The 25731-nt window shown below is 45.0% G+C and overlaps 1 protein-coding gene across 4 annotated transcripts in view; it reads right to left on the bottom strand.

The window, feature by feature from the left end:
• LOC147424235 (uncharacterized) overlaps nt 1-25731 on the bottom strand; it is an 80274-nt gene that overhangs the window by 540 nt on the left and 54003 nt on the right. Inside the window, exons 3-9 of one of the 4 annotated variants that reach the window (XM_086501622.1) lie at nt 13717-13838; nt 13325-13501; nt 13179-13218; nt 12843-12981; nt 421-495; nt 214-335; nt 57-132 (exon numbers count right to left, since the gene is read on the bottom strand). In XM_086501622.1, the coding sequence (XP_086357748.1) occupies nt 57-132; nt 214-335; nt 421-495; nt 12843-12981; nt 13179-13218; nt 13325-13331 (459 nt within the window). In that variant the 5' untranslated portion in view covers nt 13332-13501; nt 13717-13838. Of the gene's footprint in view, nt 1-56; nt 133-213; nt 336-420; nt 496-12842; nt 12982-13178; nt 13219-13324; nt 13839-25731 lie in introns of all 4 variants that reach the window. The other 3 variants (XM_086501623.1, XM_086501621.1, XM_086501620.1) reach the window with 3 other exon arrangements.

Here is a 25731-nt window from a genome sequence, read left to right as displayed (position 1 = left end):
ACTACTTGAGAGAGAGAGAGAGAGAGAGAGAGAGAGAGAGAGAGAGAGAGAGAGACCATCCATCCTAGGAACAATAAAACTCCGTTTATAACATAGACCCTTGAGTTCTTCAATCCTGCAATGCTTAGATACCTGCATTTTCCAATGAGAACTTCATGAACAAAAAAAGACAGCTAATTGCATATCTAGCTGCTCTCTTGCAATAGCTCATACCATCTCAAGTTGACAAACGGAGTGGTTGACTCTGAAAGGAGCATCATGTAGACATAAAAGCTACCCTCTCCACTATAGACGGGCAGTGCTAAAGAAACCATTGACAACCCGTGGTGCACTATCTGTTCAAGTAGAAAAGGGGAAAAAATGGTTGACAACCCAGTAGCTCTTCACTGGACACTACCCGTTCTGAATGTTGCAACTTACATATTCTTTTCCCCCCAATGCCGGATAGAACCATACGATCATGCCCAAGTCAGATATGAAATAGCCAACAGACATCTGCACACAAGTATTAACCACTCAGCCGTCTCTCTCTCTCTCTCTCTCTCTCTCTCTCTCTCTCTCTCACAAAGAAAGTGACTAATTTCTAAATGTTGTCGATTCTGAGGCCAGTACATCACTGTTTACAAAGCAGGCCCGAAGGCAACAAACTGGAAACTGTAGAAACTGGATACAACTAGTTACATGGAAAACTGTAGAAACTGAAAGCCAAGGTTTAAAAAAACTGTCCTGAAGACGGTAAAAATTTCCCTGGCAAGCTAAGTGGAGAGAGGATGGGCACTTCCACCAAAAGCACACTCTGCAACTGTATATCAAAAACTTGAACCACCCAAAGCCACCAGTGGTAAGAAGGATAAGGAACATGTGTAATGGTAAGAGTTTGATAAGGCATATGCCCGCAGACTGGGATCATCTGATAGCAAAAGGCAATCGATAAACAGGAGGGAGGGAGCAATCGATGACGAAGATGATGGATAAGAAACAGCTGATATCACCAAGAAACTATAGGAGGAGGCCACAAGAGGAGTAGCAAAGCGCTGCAATGGAGCAAGACAAAAGGAGCTGTCAGCCAGCATAGAGACCAGTCCACTTGCTGAAGGTGGCTCCTGATAACTTAAGTGGGAAGGGAACTCCAAGAAGACAGTGAAGGAGGCTCTGATGACAACCATGTGAAAGTTCACTTTAGAAACCCGGAAGAGAGAGTGGAGCAGCAAGCCAACAGCCCAGCAACCCAAAACAACAAACCAAGAAACAAGAGAAGAACAACCCAAGAAATCCATAACCAAAAAAAAAACATACAAGCGAAAAACAAACAAACTCTAAAGACAAACCTCACCCCCCCCCCCCCCCAACACACACACACACAACCACACCCCAAAGCAAGTCTCAAGAGAATGATGAAAATGAAACAAACAAACCCACACCCCACACACACTTTTACTGGTTTGATTAATTTACTGGTGGGAAACCTCCAAGTGAGGAAAACTCCGCTCTGGGGCTAGTGTAATCTGTTCTCACCGAAAAGATCATATACAAGGGAAGGAACACAGAAGTGTTCGGCTGTACAATATGGCTAAAAGCATTCATAGGAAAGCTGATGTATCTCTACGGAGATATCACCAGCTTCCAAGGCGAACTGTAAAGATTGCCTAAGAGAAAGCCTAAAGAACGAGAAGGCCTCTGCATGACTATGATGGAACATATAGCCGTTACGTTGACGCCATAGGGTTCAGTAAGCCCCAAATTTGACCCACATGAAAAAGACCGCGAAGCGCTGCAATGTCGGTGAGAAAATGCCAAATGCCTAGAACCGTTTATGGAAAACGGAGCCGCATACACGTCAATACGCGGCAAAGGAAATCTTTAGTAATGCAACAATCCCACAACAATTGACAAACATTCTCTTCTGCACTCGAGCAACGGTGTAACGTGCAACGGAATGAATGTTGAACTTTGCTGAAGATGAGTGCTCCGAACTGTGCTCAAGGTTCCTTTTTTTCTTACAGAAGGGAGAGCCTTCCGTTCTTAATGAGAGTGCAATGGACACAAACAAAGTGAATGGACACTGTGCGTGGAAGTGCATGAGACTGAGAGATAGAGAGAGAAGAGATACGACACCAGAGACGTTGTAAACCCTCCTCCAAGGGCCCCACTCTCGACCACGAGAGTGGTCTATGCAATTGATTGCACAATCTGGGACAATGGCTGATGCAAATCTAATGACTATGTCGAGGTCGACGGTGTGGACGACGAGGACGAGACTATGGCTGAAAACCGGGTGCTTCGATGCTGATTACGGCTAGATCCTGCCGCCTTCAAACGCTGTTGTACTGCTGTCACGTCTCTGCTGAACTTGTCGCTATGAAAACGCTGCACTGCTGTTATAAAACGCTGATTTTGCAGGTCTTCACACTGCTGAATTTGCTTGCATGAAACGCTGTCTTGCTATTGTCAAAAACGCTACCATCTGTCTTGAAAACGCTAGCAAGCAGGGGCTGGAATCGCTGCTGATAAATGCTGGAGTTGATGGCTTCAAAATGCTGATGGAACTGTCCTAAAAACGCAGCATAGGCTGGTGGAAGTACTGCTGAAAACGCTGGTTTAAGGATCCAAAAACACTGGCTTGTTACTGGCCAAGCTAGGTGTAAAAATGCAAGGTTGGTGGGGGGGTCGTCTTGCTGAGAAGTGTCTCCAGAGGCCTGTTGCACCTGAGTGCCTGATGCTCTCCTTCTTCTTCTGCCAGAAAGTGCTAGCCTTAGGTTTGCTTATATATCCTACCTAGTTCCCAACAAAAGTCACTTAATAAATAAGTGAAAAATGTCAAAAATAGGGAAAATAGGTTTAATACACTAGAAAATTCCCTTGATGGATTCTGATGAATTCTGATGGGAATGCTGATGATCATGCTGATGATCATGCTGTGTGCAACCGCAAGATATGCATCTAATCTAAGTGATTGGTCATGCACGGTCTGCGAACAGACTCACAAAAGTGCCAGATCACTTCCTATTCTAGACTGACTTGAGAGAACTGAACCCTGGTCATGCTGTAGCTTGTCCACCGACACATAGGGTTGGATGTGTCACGTGACATCCCCTCCTTTTCAAAGTGAGGTACTGGTACCGAACTGTATGGCGTCGAGGAAGATCGCCAATAACATCCGGAATCCTCAAAAGGACTCTTCGCCGGCCCAGTCTGAGGTGTGGTTCGTGCGATACTTGAACTTCATAAAGGTTTGCAAAGCTTGCTTCTTTGGGCCGCGCCGAAAGCGACACAAAGTCTTCTGTGGCTCCTTCGATGCTTCAACTTCGTCCATAGTCATGCGTCTACCTTCTTTAAGAATCTCCGAGGCTGAAAATTCCTGAAACCACTTCCAACACAAAAACATGAACATACACATTCCATGTAAAGTGACTGGAAAAATACTATTCTTCTGTAAAGCCTGTGCATGCACTGTAGATGAACATAGAGATGGAGTGCCAAACCGTTCATCAAACACATGCAAACAATGGGGTCGAATCTTGTCTTTCTGATCTAAATCAATCAATTGTGGCAAATCACAATGGACATGCCCAAGCTTAATGCTCAATCTTTCTTGTGCTCTTTTTGATACTGTGTCATGCCAAGGAAGAGACATGGAATGTGACTTCCTTGAATGCATACTTCTCAGCTTTTCATGAGAAATCCGAATACATCCGTGCTCAACGTACAATATGGCATGCCTAGGAAAAGGGATCACATAAAGACACTGGCTAAAATACAAGAAACGATCACGAATGAAACACTCGAACAATGCGTGCTGACTAATCACTCGAACACATAATACTTCCTATGAGGATTCTTTGACTTAGGCTCGAGAGCCAAGATCGATTCTTCCTGAGGGGGTTCTTGGGACCTAGGCTCGAGAGCCAAGATCGGTTCTTCCTGAGGGGGTTCTTTGGACCTTGACTCGAGAGCCAAGATCGGTTCTTTGTGATTGATCGAATCTGCAAGGAGGTTAGCTTCACTAGAAACAGTATCAACTAACACATCATCCTTGTGAACAATCACATCATCTTCATGCAAATCATCATGCTTGTGAGAAATCACATCTTGATCATCATGCTTGTCCTTATCATCCAAATCATCATGCTCATCATTATCATGCAATTCATCATGCTTTGGAAAAGAAGAGACTAAGAGAGTCTCCTTTTCCCAAATCTCTTGCATCTGTGCCTGCACTTGAGAAAAGAGTCGCAACATCTTGCAACATCTCTTTCATGTGTTGGTCGTTCATGGCTTTTCTTGTTTTGTTCTCGCGATCCATTTCTGCTTTTCTTTCTGCACATTCACGATCAAATTCTACCATTCTTTCTGCTCTTCTTGCTTCGCGTTCTAACTTCCTGTCCATCATCATCATCATGTCGAAAGGCTCCATAGGAGTTAGTGCAATCATTTGCGTAGATGGGGAAGGGAGAGGGTCGGAAAAACCTCTTGGTGGGGAAAATTCTTCTTCGCCTCTCTTATGCTCATCATTTCCAAGCGTAGTATCCATTCCGCTTTGAGTGATGACCGTCCATTGAAGTTTGGGTTCTTGTGGGTTCTTGTCACAAAGTGGTGACGTGGCTACCGGCAGCAGAAACCCTAATTTCTGCCAAAAACCCTAAAAATCCTGCAAACCCTAATTTCTGCCAGAAACCCTAATTTCTGGAAACCCTAACCCTAACCGCTGGCTGAAACCCTAAGTGGCTGAAAACCCTAATTTCTGGCACCAGTGCCACGTGGCAGCAGTGTACGGAAGATCCTGGATTTTGCGGAGGCTGAAAAAAAGAACTAGCAACGTTACTTTTGCAACTTTTGGCCACGCAAAAGATTTGGAGAGAGAGAGAGAGAGAGAGAGAGAGAGAGTGAGTGGAATTGCTTTATTTTGCTCTCATGGAGAGAGAGAGAAAAACTGCTTTTGATTTTAAGCTTTTGGGGCTCTGCTTTTGGGCATCCCTTGTAATCTTTATATGCACGGTTTAGGGCTCACTTCTCAGAGCATCTGGACGCAGAGTCTGAGAGTGAAACCATAACCGCTCTTTGTACTTTGACATTGATTTAATACATAAAGAAATACCGAAAGAGGCACCAATCTTTGGGGCCAATATCTCTAGGCACGGAACTCCGCCGGGCCAGTGCAAATCTATTGTGATCTGTGAATTGTTTTGAAGTGGTTGTTTGGTGCTGTCGCGATTGATTCTTGACTTGGCGTGTCCAAGTCTGTTTACAGAGGTATCAGAGCACGGATGATTTCTCTTCTACAGGAAATCCGATCCCCAATTTTTTTTTCCGCGGTACCTATGGCTTCACGCAAGGATCAGTCGACTCCCTCTACATCTGGAGATGCGGACAGGGATCACAACGAAGATTCAGACAGAGAGTATGGCCCGCCTCGGTCTACTCAGGCGGAGCAAAGAGAGATGACGCGTCGTCAATTGATCGCGATGCAACAAAGATGATGCTCAATTTTGTGAAGGACCCGAAATTGGCAAAATATATGAGCGAGACTTCTTTTTAGGAAGTGCATGCGCAGTGGCAAAAAACCACAACACCATCCCCAAAACCCGCTCTCAAGAAACCTTCTGATCACAAGCAATATTCAGAGAAGGAATTAGAAGAGGTGGTTGATGCACGGATTGCTCAGCTTTTTGACGCGCAGAACAAAGGTAAAAAGCATGGCAAAAAGCAGAAGAAAGGCACCGACTTCCTGGGTTATTTGGGTCGTCAGTCGACATTTGACAAAGCAAAGAAACAGAAGAAGCGTGTTCGATTTGAAGAAATACCTAGTTCTTCTTCTTCTGACATTTCTTCTAGCTCTTCAGATTCGAGCGAAGAAGACAGAAAAGGCAAAAAGCGAAGCAAGAAACAACGCTTCGAAAAGGGCAAGAAAAAGGCAAAGAAGTCTAAATCTCTCCCAGTGAGTGACAGTTCTATAGAGGACTCGTCTACGGATAGTTCAGACTCTAATGACGGAAAATTTTATGCGAAAAAGAAGAATTTTTATAAAGCCAACCAGTATGATTTTTTGGAAGATAAAAGCAAGAAAGTCCGAGAATTTAAGGAAGGTGGACAATCGATCAAACTTGACACTTTTTCAGGATACAAAGATGCTTCGAAGGCTGTCTTTCATACAGTTTGACATCGCTTTCGTGGGAGGACGCTACTCAGAGCACTCCAAGATTCGGAGAGCTGCCTCTTATTTTAAGGGGAATGCTCGAACTTGGTGGTCCACGCTTCTTTTAAACAAGACTGCGCCAATTAAATGGCTCTTGCCCGATGGTACGCGGCCCTTGCCCGACCATGTAACATGGCTAATATTTGGAAGGGATAAACACATCTGGAGCCCTGTGGGCCCTATGGTGTGTCGAAAAAAAAAGGCTGAAATTTAAGAAGCTTTTTATTTCTTCTTGGTTGACGCAAGAGTATGCACGCGATATACGAGCTGCTTGGAACCATCTTTAGATGACCAAGAGAGATACAGTGGATGCTTACCGTGAGAGATTTTGGAGCTCTTTTCTACCCGCCTCTTCATTCAAGAAGATCTCGTTCAGAGAGCAGATTGAGCGGTTCACCTTGGGTCTACCTACAAAGATCCGAGATCACTGCTTGGAACAGAAGTCAGCTTCTATTCAGGAGTTGATGAGTCATGCGAAGCGAGGCTTTGCCATTCACTCTGGCAATCTGACCTACCCCACCGATGAGGTCATGACACAACGAGCCGAACAAACTTCTGGGAATGAAAGTAGAAAGAGAAAGAGCAACCCAGAGAAGAAGGATGCACGACCCAAGCTTACTCCTCAGGAGAGAGCTCGCTTCATAAGAGAGGGGAAGTGCTTTGGATGCGGGGAACATGGACATATCTCCGCAAAGTGCCCTAAAAAGGCACAGAAAGAACAAAATGATAAGGACGACGACAGGCCTGAGAGTTCGAGAGCAGCTGAGGAACGTGGCAAAAAAGGCAAGATGAAAACAGGATTGGTTCCAAATTGTATGGGTATCGATCCCAACACCATGGACGAGAGTACAAAACTTTGCCGAGCTTGGGGCAAAGTGAAAGACCAAGAGGCCCTGATCTTCTTTGATGGAGAAGCCAAGGCCAACTTCATTTCACCACAATTGGCGGCGCGGCTCCAGATCACTCCCGATCGGATGGGACCACTTGCGGAGGCAGTTCTAGCGGCACCCGACAGGGATGTAGCCATTACACCTGTCATTGGCAAACTTCGGTTGCATTGTCAGGGGTATTTGGGGCATGAGGACTTTTTCATAATGCCTTTGGAAGGTTGTGATGTCCTCTTAGGGATTCCCTGGTACCACCTGCTCGTCCTGAAGATCATACCATTGATCTGATACCTGGAAGAGCACCACCGAACCGGCCACCTTACCGTGTGAGCCGAGCACAGAATGAAGAGATTATGAACCAAGTGAAAGACCTCTTGGAAAAGGGTCTTGTCCAACCTAGTACTTCACCGTATTGCTCTCTAGGGTTGTTGGTTTTCGAGAAAGACGGATCTTGGAGAATGTGCATCGATTATAGAGCTCTCAACACAATCACCATCAAGAACAGATTTCCGATTCCTAGGATTGATGATATACTCGATAGATTACAGCGATCCTCGTGCTTTAGTAGGATTGATCTGAAGAGTGGACATCATCAGATCAGGATCGCGCCGAGAGACGTCTACAAGACAGCTTTTCGGACGACTTTTGGGTTATTTGAGTTTTTGGTGATGCCTTTTGGCTTAACCAATGTTCCTGCGACATTTAACCGGATGATGGACAGGATTTTTCGAGAGCACGGGCTATTTGTTGACACTTTCTTTGACGATATCATTGTTTTCTCTAAGAGTGAGGCAAAACACAGAGATCATTTGCTTCAGGTCTTTCAAGCATTACGAGATCACAAGTTAGTGATTAATGCAAAGAAAAGTGAATTTTTCCTACCAGAGATACACTTTTTGGGACACATTGTCTCAGTGGCGGCATTACCTACTCGGAGCGGATTTTACTGTCTTTACAGACCATCAGAGTTTGCGCTACTTCTTGTCACAGAAGCAGCTTTCCGAAAAGCAGATGCGGTGGGCGAACATCTTGTCACAGTTTCACTTCCAGATTGTCCATGTGCAGGGACAGAAGAATGTGGTGGCAGATGCTTTGTCTTGGAAGCCGTTGGTTTTGGCTATTTCCGCGATACATCATAGGAGCTTCGAGGATATGGTCGACCAGTATGCCACAGATACAGATTTTGCAGATGTTTTTACACGGATACGGGATGGGGAGACAGTAGCAGGATACTCCATTCGGGAAGGCTACTTGATGAGAAAAACCATGTTGTGCGTTACACAGCCATTGAGGGAAAAGGTTATGACTGAATGTCATTGTTCACCTTTTATGGGTCACCGCGGCATTGCTACCACCATGAAAGGGGTAGAGAGATACTTCTTTTGGGCCAGACTCAAAAAGGATGTGGAAGAGTTTGTGCGCAGTTGCTTAGTATGCCAGAAGGTCAAGTTTGACGGCATAAAGCATAGGGATTGTTACAGCCTTTACCCATACCCACCCGCCCCTGGCAAAGTATTGCAATGGATTACATTTTTGATCTCCCAAGAACACAGAGTGGTCACGATGGTAACTGGACTGTTATTGACAGATTTAGAAAACAGGCTCACGTCATTCCAGTGAAGAAAATAGTCAAGCCGGATCACTTAGCGAGACTGTTTGTGGCCCAGATCTTCAGATTACATGGCATGCCTGAGACGATTGTCTCCGACAGGGACCCCAGATTTACAAGTTTGTTTTGGAAGGCAATTTGGGAGAACATTGGCACGCGGTTGCAGTTCTTATCATCGTTCCATCCACAGACTAACGAGAAATCTGAGATTGCAAATTCAGTGGTTTTAGATTTATTGAAGTCTTATATCTCGGATCAGAAGACTCAATGGGAAAAGTACCTACCTTTGGTGGAATTTGCCTACAATAACACGATACACTCTTCGATGGGGAAGGCGCCATTTGAGATTGTTGAAGGTGCTGCGAAGGTTCCACCCTTCCTAAGCACAAAGGATAAGATTTTTGAAGCGGATGAATATACGCGAGACTTAGATACGGCTTTTGCCAAGGTTCACGAGACTTTGCAAAAGTCTCAAGAACGACAAAAAAAGGCAGCGGATCGCCATCGTCGCGACTTGAAATTGAAGGAGGATGATTGGGTGCTCTTACGTTTTGAAAAGGCACGCCTGAGAAAGAAAAAGGTAAAGGAGAGGCTTTTTCCAAAGCTTAGTATGCGATACTACGGCCCTTTCCAAATCACTAAAAAGATAAATGATGTCTCCTTCTGACTGAAACTACCAGATACTTGTAGGATTCACAATGCATTTCATGTGAGTCTCTTGAAACCTTTTAAAGGTGATGTGCCTGATGATGGGGAGCCTGATGATCAACCCGAAGTGGAAGAAAACCAGGAGATCCTTGTTCCTGAACAGATTTTGGCACATAAGGATACGAAGAATAAAGGTAAAGTCCGAAGGCGGTTCTTGGTCAAGTTCAAGAACTATCCTGCATTGGATGCGAAGTGGATGGAGGAGAAGGACCTCGCAGATACTCCTCAGATTGTGAAACTTTACCTCGATGCTTTTGGTTTAGCATAGTCTACTCCAAACGGAACCCAGAATTCAGCTTGGCCGGAGATCTAGTGCAGTGGGATGCACAAGAGGGGAGTCACTCCGCTCCTTTGTCAGCAGATGCCTTGATTTAGATACTAGAGTCACTGATGTCTCTTTGAGCTTCAGGGATACTGAAAGCTGACAGTATTCTGTTGTATGACTTTATGAAATGGAATTCCTGATTATGATATTGATTTGTTCTTGACTTCTTTTAAGAGCAGGAACTAATAGACGAAATGACTGCAGCGTTTTGGTCTGATTGATCTCGAATAGACATGATTGCAATAGGGGTTAGTCAATCGGACATCAATGAGGTCCCAATTGGATCTAGATGCGATTGCTAGCTACATTGCCGATAAATCATGGTCTAAGATCCGAATGAATGTTGAATGTCATGTGATGTCTAGTGATGTCCTGTGATGTCCTATGATGTGACTATCGATTGGTACATGTGCTAGATGTGTGTTCCTAGTACGTAGGTACTAACAGTCAGTGTCTGCTAAGACGGTTTATGGCCTCTGTCTGTTTTGCAAGCGTAATCGAGGGCGATTACAATGCTTTCAAGAGGGGGGTATGTCACAAAGTGATGACGTGTCTGCCCGAGAGCATGCGGGAACCCTGACTGCTGCTGAAAACCCAGATTCTGGAAACCCTAACCCTAAAACCTGCCAAATACCCTAAAAACAGCAAAAACCCTAACCCTAACCCTAACCCTAACCTTAAATCTAACCCTAACCCTAAAAGGACAGCAGAGCTGATTTTCCGTGGTGATGATGTGGCAGAATTTCCGTAAAGTTCGGCGGTTTTTCAGCGTTTGGTGTCAGCTTTTTCCTACGCAAATTGGAGAATAGAGAGAGAGAGAACACTGTTGCTTTATTTTCTCTACGCAATTGCCAGGGGAGAGAGAGAGAGAGAGAGAGAGAGAGAGAGAGAGAGAGAGAGAATTGGATTGCTTTATTTTTACAACTCAAGAGAGAGCTTGGGAGAGAAGACCTTTTGCTTTTATTTTAAGGCTTTTGATCTGAAGCTTTTGGGGCTCTGCTTTTGGCATCCCTTGTAAACATTTAAATAAGTGGTGAGGGCTTACACTCTACAGAGCATCTGGACGCAGAGTCTGAGAGTGAAACCCTAACCACTCTCTTGTACTTTGAACTGACTAATACATAAAGAAATACCGAAAGAGGTGCCAGTCTTTGGGGCCAATATCTCTAGGCATGGAACTCCGTCGGGCCATTGCAAATCTATTGTGAACTGTGAACTGTTTTGAAGTGATTATTTGGTGCTGTTGTGATTGATTCTTGACTTGGAGTGTCGAAGTCTGTTACAACTAACACACACACACACACACACTCAATGTAGGCACTTAATGAAGGAGAAGCACATTTTTTCTCTCAAAAATGGGCGCCTCCTCTTCATGCACCTTGCAAATAAAAGCAACAAAAACCACACCCCTTTTCTCCCTCTATTCTAGCAAGAGCAAAAACGATCTCTCTCTCCTTAATTGGGTGCCCCCCCTTTGGCCAAAAACAGCCAACGTAATGTTTTTAAAATCAGGCAGCAGCCAGCGCAAAGGGTGTGCCACAGAGCTGCAGCGCAGAAAGAAGAGAAATCCAGCACTAGTGGAATAAGGAAGCTGCTGCAGATTTCAGCCATGGAGTCGTCGCCGCCGGTGATGCCCTTGGCTGCCCCCAGTGTACCAGATGTCGCCAAGACCTAGTGCGCAAGTTCCATCGCGAAGAAGTGCCTACAGAGAAAGTTTCCATCGCGACAAGTTGCTGTTTTTCTCTGTTTTCAGCCCATAAACGTCATAGACCGGGCCGGTTTTGCGAGAAGGAACCCAAGAGCACACCTCTTTTGTGTGTAGGATTGGAAGAGACGCTTCTCTGTGACGAGAACTCTTCGGGGGAATTGCTTTTCGAGAACCGAATTGCGTTTCGAGCGGTAATGTTTTTCATGTTATGATCACTAAGTATTTGTTTACAGGTGTACTTCCTCTTCGCGAGGGAGTAGGAGCAGAGGAAGGCATGAGCCTCTGCAGGAGAAAAGCGCTATGAAGAACTAGATCAAGATCAGCCCAAGGGTTTCGTACCGGAGTTTGGGAAGTAGACCCATGGATTCAAGAGAGGTAGACTCTCGAGATGTGATCCGGAAGTTGAGATTCCCAAGGGAAGGACTCCGTGTCCAGGAAAGCAGAGTTATTCTGCACAGAGGATCTGGAAACCGAGTCGGAAGAGAGTTGCACGGACTCCATGCCCTCAATCTGGAAGGTGAGATCCAAAGGAGAGAATCTTGATTCTCAAGGATTCGGAATAAGGAAAGGGAGTTCCTTGGAATAGGGTTCGGCCCTAGGAATAGGAAGTTGAGGCTTCCGGGAACCATCAAGTCTTATTCTAGAAAAACGTGGTAATACGTTCGGTTCAAGTGCTTGTATAGACTTCTCCTTAGTAATAAAGATACTATTACGGGGGGGATCAGCCCATCTTCTGGTCCCAGAGCTGTTTTAGCTGCTTAGTCCACACCCAACAGTCTAGGATTCCATAATATTTTATTTTGTCATTTTGTCATCTTGTCACTCTGACTTTGTATCAGATCCACCACATTGTAACTTTCTAGTCTCATAGGTCACTTTGGCCTTTTGAAGACGTTAATATAACATTTCATTTCATTTCATTTCTCTCTCTCTCTCTCTCTCTCTCTCTCTCTCTCTCTCTCTCTCTCTCTCTCTCTCTCTCTCTCTCTCTCTCTCTCTCTCTCTCTCTATATATATATATATATATATATATATATATATATATATATATACTTACTCTCTGGCTTCAGTATTAAGCGATAAATTCTATTTATCCGAGTATATTTTATATTGTTATGCGATAATACTAGGAAAATAAACGATGGGAACAAGACCAGATTTTTTGTGAGCAGAAGCATCAGTACAGTTATTAAAAAGCCAGCATCATTTATCCTCCAAACATTTTCACTTCCAAGTTTACAGCCCCAAACCCATGAAATGTTTTGCAAAGAAGGACCTAATATCATTTGCTTTGTGCAATCAACAAACTCCTACAATCTTTCCTCAAGTGCATAAAGCTCCTGAAATTATAATTACCAGCAATCAACTTTTAAATACAGTTCATGAAGCAAAAGAATTCAACAATAACTCACCCCCAAGGTGAATTGTGATGATAAAGAGCTGCGAAATACCACAGGACCATAGGGAGCATCATCTTTATATAGACTACTAATGAAAATAAAATACATTGCTGCTGCAGAAATTGCTACTGAGTGAGCAGTAGAAAATCCCCTGAAAAGTAGCCAGATGATATATAATGAACTCTCCTTGAAAACTGACGTTTATGTAAATCTCAAATTCTGAACTTTCCTGCAAAATAAAGACAACTACAAATAACTTGAGCTTTCAAAGTAAGAATTTCCCCTTTACACATAACACCTTTCCTTGCTGTTCTCCAGCAGATAGAAACAGCAAGCAGGGTAAGTTACCTGCCTGGGAAAGAATGCAGCTGGAAACAGTCCACAATGGCTTCAAGCACAGAAGCACAACACAGTGATAGCTACTTTACTGTGTAATTCTTGACCACAAGAAAATGGATGTACATTTCGATATGACAGCAATTCATCTCGCGCACCTTGCATTCATCTGGTTTGGGTTTCTTAAAAAACAGTACACGGTCGTATATAGTGAGAAGTCGGAGAACAGGGCTTTTGGCGAGTCCTCGTCTTACATCTGTCTACATCTCACAGTGTGGCATAAGTTTATATCTTCTGTATTCCATCTCCTCAATCAGCTATCATCTGTTTTCCAACTGATCATGCAACAATTAGTCTAGCATCCTCTCTCCTTCCCAAGTCCACTCGATTTAGTTTTCTCATACAACAATCAGAACTCAACATCTTGCTGCTGGCAGTTTGCTTCCACGCACTCTTTTGTTCCTTATCATCTACGCTTAGCTTGTGCCTAGAGCTTCAACTTGCAGTGGGTCTGCACAACAGAATGCTTAGACAACAACTCTGTACTCACATCATTCTGCTGCCTATTTTGTCGCATGTAACAACTGTACTCCTGATTTATTTATTTTTCTTCAGCTTTTGATCTGATTCCTGACTGAAAATGGATTCTGAAGCTTTGCCCCAATTGTGCACCTGCATTAATCATCATGTTGAGGTGATCTTCCAATATTCAAAAGCTCTCATGACATTCCCCAACCTCATAGGGGTAGTGGCCCTTCGTTCATAACTGTATTTAGTGATCTTTCAATACTCAAAAGCTCTCATGAAAATCCTCCCAACCTCATAAGGGTAGTGACCCTTTGTTCAGAACTATAATTAGTTTCCTGCATTTGTAACAAAAGCAATGTGGGAGAGGTGGCCCAACTGTTTCTCTAAAAAGATGTACTGCAGTCATGTAGAAAGGAGAGGTCAAACAAGGAGTTGGAAATGGGGAACCACCAAATGAAATGAGGCTGGGGAAAAATCACTGAAATGCAATGTTCAACTCACCTCAATTAGCACTCATCCAAGTAATGTCCAATATGACCTCCTTTCCTTTAACTTACACGAGTCTACAAGCTGTAGCTGGGCTAGTGTCACATGCGCTCATCAGATAGTTACAATTTGTATGGGGTTCACACTTGGGCGGACACTTGTCCAATGGACTAGGGTTGTTGGAGGTGTAGTAGACCTGCTTAGCGGGGCACAGAGGAGTGGTAGCCAAGTGGACACCGTGGCCAGCATACCACTCCCCACTACAGTCCAGAGATATTTAGCTATCTCTCAGAGATCTTTCCTACTAGTCTTGCGTGATATGCGTCAGTTGTATATATGGTCTGTCTTGCATGGGGTGGAGATATAAATCTTTGGTCCAGACTCTAGAGTCTAGTCCTACACGCAGCACTCTTCCTACACTGTTTGAGCCTCAGCATCACTTGCTTTTCGGGCCTAGATCCTTGTTAAGTGTAGCCCTGGGAACACTTTAGTAGATCAGTGCATGGTTGCACAATTGAAGAGTGACTCCTAGCACTGGTACTTTGTGACTAATCAATATAAACGAAGTAAAGAAAGGGGTGCCAGACTCTGGGGCCAATGCATCTGGAAGTGGAACTCCATCACTTCCCGTAGTGACTGCTGTTTGATTTCAAGTTTTAGTGTTGAAGTTTTCAGTTTTGTGCATGTGTTGCTGTGAGATTACCGCTTTGTCAATGCCAAGCGGGTTACACACACAAAGGGTCTACGTGACTAGAAAAATGATGATATGTGGATCGCCACCCCAGGTTGTCCTCGTCAACCTTTTATACTTGAAGAGGGCAACTTAGAGTGCCCTTACTTTTCAATCCACATTGGAAAACCCTCTTGAACACTTTGATGATGAGTTATTGAAATGGCTAGCGAAACCAAAGCAATTCCCTACTATGGGGTTACCATCTAGCCACCACCTGAGGGCCAAAACCTCCCAATCTAGTTTCGTTGAGCACACTAGCTCCCAATCCTAGGCGTGACCGAACTTTTCTAATTAAACAGGTGCCTTCTATTTCATTATCACAGGTACTGTCAAGTTGGCATTTCTCACCAATAACCAACAGTGAGCCTCTATATCTAAGGAGAACACGTAGACAAGCATCTAAGTCACCACTCGAATGATTTTAGATTTACTCCTAAAGAAGCAGCAGTCCAACACAGCACTCAATTTTTTTGTTTTTGCAGTTTTTGGTTCATTCATTTATATAGTTGGCCATGCTGTCCTCTGACCTATATTGCATTGAGACCTTTGCTGGAAGTACCAGCTTTTTTGGATGTGCTCTGAAAGGGGGTAAATGCTTTCCCTTGAAGTTTTGGGCGTGTTCAATTACATGCTTCAGGAGGAGAGGTTGTCTATGCTATCACAACCTTCATCTATGTAACATGTTGATGGATACCATATTGCAAGCTACTTTTAAGTGTTCTTCCCTCTCCTAAAGCATCAACCTAAAGATTGTGCTTAGTGAACAGCATATGGGTGTGGCATCTCAAATGAAGTTTCTTGTACATAAATCAAGTGTGGTGTTATGTCAAAATGAACAAGCTTTTTGTTTTAACTTTTAACTAGCTCTTCAAGTTCATGAGGATACTAAAAGGCAAGCTATCACCTGGAATCGAATTGTGCTTATCTCTTTTATTGAGGACGGTGATTGCATCTCTCGCTTGAAGAAGACCTACCATTGCAAGGGTCTATCTTGTACCTAACGACTTCTCCAACCCAAGTGGTGAGTCTCTCATCTCGAGCCCTAGTGGAATGGTATGTATGGTGCCAGTCTTGTTACCATGAGAAAGGAGTATGTTTTGGGGAGTTTGCCATCAAGATATGTTATTTTATAACCTGAGTTTATGGTTTGAATCTCTCTACTTGCTGTGACAATCTCTGGAGCATCTAAAGGTTGGAGATTTAGTTCTTCTATGATTCGAGTTCTTTAATTGCTCCTGGTGACTACCTTTGTAGAGAGGGACAAAGTATCCTAAGTGATCCAAATGATGCCTTCAATCTTTTATAAAAAGGGTCAGCACTTCAAACTTTTGATACAAATGAGAATGGGAAGTCGGAAGGTTAAAGAGGGTCTCTTTTTCAAAGGGTCAAACGAGTGAGGTGGACAAAAGCCATGCCTGAGTGACACATGGCAAGTTGGCATCATTCTGAGCTTGCGATTGGAATGGTTGATCCTCGGCCAGATGCACACATCGTGAGTGGAGGGTCTGATGTCCTAAGCGAACACATTGGTAATTAATGGAAAGAAGAGTGAGTTCTTTCTATCAGATACAGGACACGTCATTTTGTCCAAGGGTGTTAGCATGGATCTAGCTAAAGTGTTGGCTATTCGAGATTGGCCTACATTGAAGAATGTACATGATGTTCGTAGCTTTTTGGGATTATGACCTTACACACAGTTCATCAAATAGTTTGCGGAGATTGCTTCACCCGTTGCACACCCAGACTCAAAAAAGGGTATCATTCATTTGGGGACCTGCACAAATTGCAGCTTTTGAGAGACTTAAGCAGAATTTGATTGACGGGTCAGTGCTGAAGTTACCAGACTTGCAGAAATCTTTTGAGGTTCATTGTGACACTTGCGGAGGCAGGTCTTAATGCAAGATGGCCATGTCATAGCTTACGAGAGTTGGATGTTATCCAAGCTAGAGAGGGTTGCATAGATATATGGAAAGGAGCTCTTAGCAATTATTTATGCTTTGACTCAATAGAGGCATTACTTGCTTGGGACAAATTTCACAACGGACAGGGAGCATTAGAGTCTACTATATTTCTTGTCCCAAGCTTTCAGAGAAGCATGTGAGATAGGCAAACAATTCGTTGCAATTTCAATTCTAGATAGTATATTTGAAGGGGACAAAGAATGTAGTGGCAGGTGCATCATCTCGCAAGCCATAGACATCCGATGCCACTTCAATGCATCATCACGATTGTGATGCGATGCAGGAGGAATATGCTACAAACCCGGATTTTGCTGCAAATTTTGGTATAGAGTGGGAGGAGGTGTCATGTTGTTCTCTCAAGAAAGGGTTTTAGGTATGAAAGACCATGTTGAGTGTGATGCGGTTTGCGGCACAGGTGTTGATGGAGTGTCACGATCCTCCTTTTGTTGGGAACAAGGGCATAGAAGCGAACACTAAAGGGTGTTGAGATACTTCTATTGGCCACATCTCAAGAAGGATGTGCATTGAGGATGAGTTTGTCCATATTTGTTGGTATGTCAACAAGTGAAGTATGACAAGCACAAATTGACAGGACTCTAATAGCCTTTATTGATTCTAGATCGACCATGAGAGAGTATAGCGATGGACTTTATCTTTGATCTTCCCAGGACTCACAGCGGGCATGATGGTATTTGCCGCGGTAACTCTTCAAGATGAAGCACCTCCGGGCTGATTTGATGCACCTTTAGATGTGTCTCAATGAGGGGTTGTTGATGGCCAGCAAGGGGTACATCTGGGGCTGATTTGCGCTCCCGATGTGAGAGGAAACAAGGGCTGAAAGCTGGCTGCAGAAACGCAGTCAATCTATCGCGAAAAGCAGGGCTAAAAACACAGATCTTGATGATGCCGATGATGGGCAGCAATGGGAGCACTCGATGCGGCGAGGGAATAGCCGAGGAGAGGCTCAATGGGCTACCAAAGTATTGGACAGCAACGGAGAGGCTAGCGGTGATAGATCCGGGCCGGTTCCGACGAGGGAGGGCTAAAATTTGAAAACGTTGGGCTGATCTGTCTCCGAGTGTTGACGCTAGGCTGATCTGCTGTGTAGATGCAAAAACGCTAAGGACTGATTGCTAATGCAAAAATGCTGGCTGGTCTGCTGCAAAAACGATTTGGGCGCTAGCTGATCTAAATGATATCGCTCTTTATAGGTGAGGTAACAGGTTATAAACCTCTTAGGCCTTAGGTAGGGCAAAAACTTTGTCATAGTTTATAAAATAAATCAATAAAATTGACTTATTAATAAACTTGACTAGGGCTAGATTTGGGGTGAAACTGTCATCTGTTCACCCCCGAATCTGATTGACGTGGGGAATGGCTCGTTGGATTCCTCTAACCTAAAACTACATGCACGTCATGCCAGAGGCCCATTGTAGAGTAGCACATCTTTCGCTTGTACAATCCATTTGTGCAAGAGGGTTTCCAAAACTGGAAAACCTAATCTAATGGACTCATCCGAACATGCAGGTCCTGCGAACAAGCTCACAAAATTGCGGGTACTAATCCTCCTAGGATTCTAGAGACTCCTATCTAGGGCTAGGTGGAAAATTGGCTCTGGAAGTCGATGTAGCATGTCCACGTGACACGCAGAGCCATGTGCACGTGACATCCCATCCTGCTTGAGGTGAGGCACGGGTACCGAGCTACATGGTCTCCTTGTATGAGGCTACCAAACTTGGATGGTCGATGAAAAATCCCTCATCCACCCAAGCATAGCTTCATGTATTCCTCGATTCTTGAACTTCACGAAGTTGGTTTTTCCTTCCTATTGTGTGGCAGGGATCAGACTAAGTGGATTATGCATACAGTGTTGGACTAGCTCCATGTTTAGGCTCTCGATCTCTCTCACCACACGGGAGACTTGGGGGTGACAGACTTGGTACAGACTACTCTGTGGCCATTGGCCAAGTTCTCTCTGACACCACCAAATGCAGCAGGATGTAGACACATTGTGGTATACTTTTTTGAAGAGTGCACCATGCTATGTATATGTTCATGAGGACTCTTGGACAAAGGATGTAGCTCTACGGACTGCAAGCCCCGCTTGGGTATGGGTCCGACAGACACTCCAGGCACGGCTCTCTCGACGTCACTCGGATGCGGATTACTCCCCATCCAAGCCTGCCTTGAAGATTGCAAGATTGGTTGCGATAGCAGCATTGACTTTTCCCCCCTATGAGGATTGTCTCATAGAATGTACAGGGGCTAGGTGGACCCCAGTTTATACGTCAAAGGGGTCGACTCTGACAGGAGCTGTAGAGATGCCTTGTGGGTGGAGCAATCGATTTTCTTATGCACATGGAGCATTACTTGTGTGAGATTTGTTGGGTTAAAGGCCTAAATAACCCCTTTTTGTACATTTTTATACTTTGTCCAGGTTCATATTGAACCTGGACACATTTTTTAAAGGTCACTTATAATAAAAGTGGGAAAACCCAAAACTCACTTATTGAGTTTTCCCCAAAAACGTGAGCTCTCTCTCTCTCCCTCTTCGTTCTGCTAGCGCTTCCCTTCTGCAGCACAGTGCCTCCGCTTCAAGCCTCAAGGCCTGCACATCTTCGCGTGCTCTATCACTTGCACACACCGCCGCGCGCTCATCAACTGGTATCAGAGCCAGATTAGGGTTTCAGAAGTTTTGCACAGGTGGCTGGACAGCAGGCGAAAGGCTTCTCTCGCATCAAATTTCCGCTTTCATCGCGAAGCAGTCCAATTCTGAATTTTCTGCAAATTTACTGTTTTGGCACATCAATTTGCATCAAATGGACCTATTTTGAGTGGGAAAAGCAAGGGGCATTCACGGGAATCGATTTAGAACACCTGCGTTTTGCTGTTTTTGACCTGTAATTTTCTGGTTTTTACCTGTTTTGACCTAATTTCAACCTGTTTTAGGCTGTTTTGGAAACCCTAATCACCCTAAGGTGACACCCTAAGTTGAAGGCCAATTATGAGAATGCCACCCCTGTGAACCAGGTGCATTTGATGCGCAAACTGGTGAACATGATGCTTGACGAAGCCAAGTCGGCTTCTGAGCACTTAAGTGCTTTCACCAGTGTTATGAGTCAGCTACAAGATACTGGGCTTCAACCTTTTGATGACAAGTTGAAAGCCATATTTTTGTTGATGACTTTGCCAGACTCTTGGGAAACGCTTGTGGTTTCTTTGAGTAATAGCCCCAACCTCACATATGATGGAGTGCGAGGCTCCATCTTAAATGAGGAAATTAGACGCAAGTCTAGTGGTGGGGAAGGTGGCAGTTCTGCTTACAATGCGAGAGACAGAAGTCAGAAGCAAAATACAGGTACCAAGACTCAAAACAGGAGCAAAAGCAAGTCTAGGGATAAGGATGTGACTTGTTATCAGTGTGGCAGAAAAGGCCATAAGAAGCCAGATTGCAGGTATTTCAAGAAAGAGCAGGAAAGAAAGAAGGAATCACAAGAGAAGAAGAAGACAGAGGATAAGAAAGGGGAAAAATCAGCAGGTACCTTCTCCAAGGATTCGGAGACTATCAATGTATCCTCTAGTGTGGTTATCACAAAGTTATCCAACAGTGAGGAGATCTTGGTTGCAGCTTCATGCCCCTCAGATTTTTTTGTAGCAAATGCACAAGACATGCTTATCTCACGTAGAGATGTCATTGATGCATTGCTAAGTGCAAATGATGGCCTTACACAGTCTTGGATAGTAGATTCGGGTGCCTCATTTCATGTGACTCCATCTGTGGAATGTTTTGCTTCTTATCATGCAGGCAAGTATGGCAAGGTTTACCTTGGGGATAACCATGCTTGTGACATTGAAGGAATGGGCACTCTGCGCTTGGCATTAAACAATGGCCAAGAGTTTATGCTTAAAGATGTAAGGTATGTACCAGGCATCAAGAACATAGTTACAGGGGACGGGGGGGACGGGCCCTAGGGCCGGGGAACGGCCGTAACCGGGCTGGGAACGGCTGGGAACGCCGAGGGACGGACGGAAAACGGGCCGGACGGGCGGGTCGCAGGGGGGACGGACCGGGGACGGCCGGGGCCGGACGGACCGGACGGAGACGACAGGGGTCGGCCGGGGTCGGATTCAAAAAAGTGACCGTTTGCAACGGCTCTGTGCAGCCCCAACTGCCATATTTTTTAAGCCTTGGCCCTTGGGATGCTATAAAAGGCTCCCTCGGGCCTCTTAATACTCATAGTCTCAATGCTCAATGCTCATTCCATTTCCCTCAAGCTCAAGGCTCAAGCTCAAGGCTCAAGCTCATTCCATTTCCCTCAAGCTCAAGGCTCAAGCTCAAGGCTCAAGCTCATTCCATTTCCCTCAAGCTCAAGGCTCAAGTTTGAACTTTGAAGCTCTCCTCTCCCTCTTCTACCCACTTTGAAGCTCTCCTTTACTCTCTCTCCACACAAGCTCTCCTCTAACCCTTCTAACTTCTAAGCTCTACTCTCTCGAGTCTCTCCACCATCATGTCATCTCAAGCCAACTCCACTTCTCAAGCCGCTTCTTCTCGAAGGAGGCCTGCCGTGCAAACGTGGTCGTGGTGGGATGAAGTCGACTTTAGCTCGCGTGGCAAAGGTGGCGGTGCAAGACCATGGACGTGCAAGCTATGTCCATACAAGAGATCGGGTGGTTCAAACAAAGTGCGAGCCCATCTTCTTCATGAACCCGGTCACGAGGTGAAGTTTTGCCCTCATGTAGCTCCCGAGAAGAGGTTGGATCTTCTTGAGAAACTCACGGTGTATGAGGTTGCGGAAGCGGCCAAGAGGGGCCGTTTTGTTGCCGTTGATCCCTCCGCCACGGCGACACCGCGAGAGCAAAGGGAAGCCAACCTTGACGACATCTCTCGAACCTTCAAGAGCCATGGATCTACACCGTCCTCTTCCCTTCCGCATCGCCAAACCACTCTCAACGAAAATTGGAATCCTAAATTGAAGGAAGAGGTAGATAGGTCGGTTGCCCGATTCTTCTTCCACGACCACATTGCCTTCCATGCTTCGCGGTGAGTTTCCCTTGGCATATGCACATTGCAATCTTCCATTTTGTATTCATAATGGGTTATAATTTCTCGACTCTCCATACTAACGCAACATGCTCTATTTTGTGTGGATAGGTCTCTATACTTTCGAACCATGGTTACGAAAATAGGGGAATATGGCTCCTCTTATGTGCCACCTTCATCGGAGAGGCTTCACACCACCCTCCTTGACAAAGAGAAGCTTGCCGTGGAGCAAGCGGCCCAAGCAACAAAGGATTTGTGGGAGACCAATGGCGTCTCTCTTCTTGTAGATGGATGGAGCGACACCCCCAAGCGGTCCATCCACGGGGTGGTGGCCTACTCTCGGGGGGAGATGTACTTTGTGGAGTCACATGATGCATCCGATAGTGGCAAGGCCGCCGAGATGCTTGCTGCGGAGTGGACAAGCACCATAGAGATCACCGGCCCGGAGAATGTCCTTTGTATGGTTGCAGATGGAGAGGCGTCAAATAGGGCAGCCGGAGCTATCATTGAGGGCATGTATCCCAGCATCCATGTCACATTTTGCATGGCGCATTGCCTCAATAACCTCCTCAAGGACATAGGGAGCTTGTCATGGATTTCACCCACCATTGGTGACGCCTCTCGAATTGTCTCCTTTGTGCTCAACCATCAAAAAGTGCGCCATGAATTCTCAAAGAGGAGCCACTTGTCTTTGCTCAAATATTCAGAGACAAGATTTGCATTCAATTGGCTTATGCTAGGCCGCTTGTCTACATGTGGCGGAGCCTTAAGGGGCCTCTTTCTCAGTGATGAGTTCCAGGCCATGCCGGAGTCTACATCAGCAGTAGGATTGAAATGCCGAGAATGGGCCGACGACGCAGCTTGGTGGGAGGAGGTGAAGACTCTTGACGCCATGGTCAAGCCTATTCTACACCTACTTCGAGTGGTGGATGGCTTGCAGCCATGCATTGGCAAAGTCTACGAAGCCATGGATCGGATGATAGAGGCACTTGAGAAGCTTGTGCCTGACCCTGTTCAGTATGCGGAGATTCATGGCTTGTGTGAGTTGAGGTGGAATGGATACTACTCTCCACTTCATGCGGCAGCTTATGTGCTTGACCCTGAGTTTCAAGGAAGGCGTCAAGAGACCGACAAGGAGGTGAGCAAAGGATGGCGGCTTGCATTGGAGCGCCTTGAGCCTAGCAGTGACATTAGGCGCAAGATTAGAGACGAGCTACTCAACTACAGGCAAAAGAAGGGCTCCTATGGATGTGTAGATGCACAGCTTGATCGCAACAAGATTGGCTCGGTTTTGTGGTGGGAAGACTATGGAGGAGATGGCCCACATTTGCAGCGCTTGGCTGTTCGTGTCCTTAGCCAAGCATGTACCACTAGTTGCTTGGAGCAACTATGGAGTGTGTACAGCCACATTGCCTCTAAGAAGAGGAATCGCCTTGGCGTTCAGAGGGCCAATGATTTGGTGTTTGTGAGCGCTAACTTGCGCATGCTTGCCAAGAGCGTCACACACAAGGCAGATCCTTTCACTGAGTGAGAGATGGCACAAGAGAATCCATCTATGGCCGATACTCTTTTGGAGGAGCTAGAGGAGGATTTCGAGCCTCAATGCGAGCCTCCCGAGCCGGAGCCCATACGTTGCTGACGACCTCGACTACGACGACGATGTGGAGATTCAACAAGCGAGCACTTCTTGAGTTTGATGATCATTGATCACTCGACTCTCGAGTCTAGACTCTTGAGTCTACGACTCTACCTACTACATAGCCCTTTCTACTTTTTGTTATCCTTGAGGCCTCAGGCTTGTCCTAAGTCCTTTAGGCTTTTTGACTCTTGAGGCCTTGTGGCATGCACTTCTCATTTTGTATCCATCGATCATCGATGTTTTATTAGCACATTTCAGCCTATATGACTCGTGTTCTTTGGTCTATTTAGTGTAAATTTATGGTCAAAGTGATGCTCTATGTGTGTGGCATGTGTGTAGGTCAAAAAATGCCAAAAAAACTCTCTTTTTTTTTTTGCCGTTCCGACCCCCGTCCCCGTTTCCTGACTTTTGCCGTCCCGACCCCGTTCCCGACCCCGACCCGCCGTCCCATGTAACTATGATCAAGAAGAGTCTATTGTCTGTTGGCCAGATGGATGCACGGGGTTATACAACCATTTTTGCTGGGGGTTCATGGAAGTTGCTTAAGGGATCCATGCTCATTGTCAAGGGATGCAAGAGTGGTACATTGTACTATTTACATGGCAAGTTTCTTGCAGTGGCCAAAGTTCCTTCTCATTTGGAGTTGTGGCACAAAAGACTTGGCCATATGAGCCAGAAGGGACTTGATGTGCTCTCCTCTTTGAAGAGGGTTGATGTAAAGGGCACCAAGTTAGATTTTTGTAATGACTGTTTGTATGGTAAACAAAAGAAGTCTTCTTATTATTCTGGTGTCTCGCGCAAAGCTAATGCTCTTGATTTAATTCACTCCGATGTATGTTCAATGCCTGTTAAGTCTTTTGGTGGTGCATCATACTTTGTTACATTCATTGATGATTGCACTAGGAAAGGCTGGGCATATTTGTTAAAGAATAAGAGTGAGACATTTAATGCATTTAAGAGGTTTCATGCTTTTGTGACCACGCAAAAGGGTAGTCAGCTTAAATGTCTAAGATCTAACAATGGGGGGGAGTACACGTTTGCTGAATTTCAGCGTTATTGCGAAGAATATGGGATTAAAAGGGAGTTGACAGCCCCTTATAATCCATCTTCTAATGGTGTGGCTGAAAGGTATAACCGTACTTTATGTGAGAGAGTGCGTTGCATGTTGTCCATGACTAATCTCCCTCATGGGTTTTGGGAAGAGGCTTTGAAAACTGCACTTCATGTATGCAATCGCTCTCCTAACAGTACGCTGAAAAATGACATTCCAAAGGAGGTTTGGTCTGGCAAACCTGCCTCTTATGATCATTTGAGAGTGTTTGGCTGCGAGGCTTTTGTCCATGTTCGTAATGACTTGAGGACAAAGCTAGATGCCAAGTCCATCCAAGGACTCTTCCTAGGTTATGGGGAAGAGGATGAAATGGGCTACGGGATATGGTTGCCTCAGTTTAAGAGGGTTGTACCTTGCCGAGATGTAGTGTTCAATGAGGCTAAATTGCTGAAAAATGCTACATCTTATGAAATTGACAAGAAATCGGTCAAATTTCAGCCTCTCTTGCCACCTATTGATGTTGAAAAAGAGCCTCAGGATGCATTACCGCAAGCTGAAATTGATAATCAGCCGGTTAACCTTGAGCCAGAAGAGGTAGGACATGATTTAGATGCTCCAAATGAGGATGGACAGCCACCTGTCATGGCTGAAAATGATTTTCAACAGCATGAGCATGCTGAAAATGAGTTGCCTCCTGATGTAGAACCTGTGCCTGAGAATGTAGATCATTGGGTACGCAGGTCTACTCATGTCAGAAGGTTGATACAACGCTTTGACCCCTCTTTGCATCATGTTATGTTGACAGATGAGGGAGAGCCTCTTACGTATAAAGAGGCAAAGACATGTGAGTCAAGCAGTAAGTGGGAGCTTGCAATGCAAGAGGAAATGAAATCCTTGCATGCAAACAATACTTGGGATCTTGTGCCATTGCCTAAAGGAAGAAAGGCTCTTCTTAACAAATGGGTTTACAAGGTCAAATGTGTTGATGGAAAGCCCAACTATAAAGCAAGGTTAGTTGCCAAAGAGTATGCACAGAAAGAGGGGATTGACTTTCAAGAGATCTTTTCTCCTGTTGTAAAGCTTACGACATTGCGTGCCCTTTTTGCTCTCGCTGCAGTGCTTGACT

The sequence above is a fragment of the Adiantum capillus-veneris genome, chromosome 26 (assembly GCF_014529385.1).
Source record: "Adiantum capillus-veneris isolate H3 chromosome 26, ASM1452938v2, whole genome shotgun sequence".
In the NCBI taxonomy this organism is placed as follows: Eukaryota; Viridiplantae; Streptophyta; class Polypodiopsida; order Polypodiales; family Pteridaceae; genus Adiantum; species Adiantum capillus-veneris.
The sequence above is the reverse complement of the archived record's forward strand: the minus strand, read 5'-3'. Positions and strand labels throughout refer to the sequence as shown.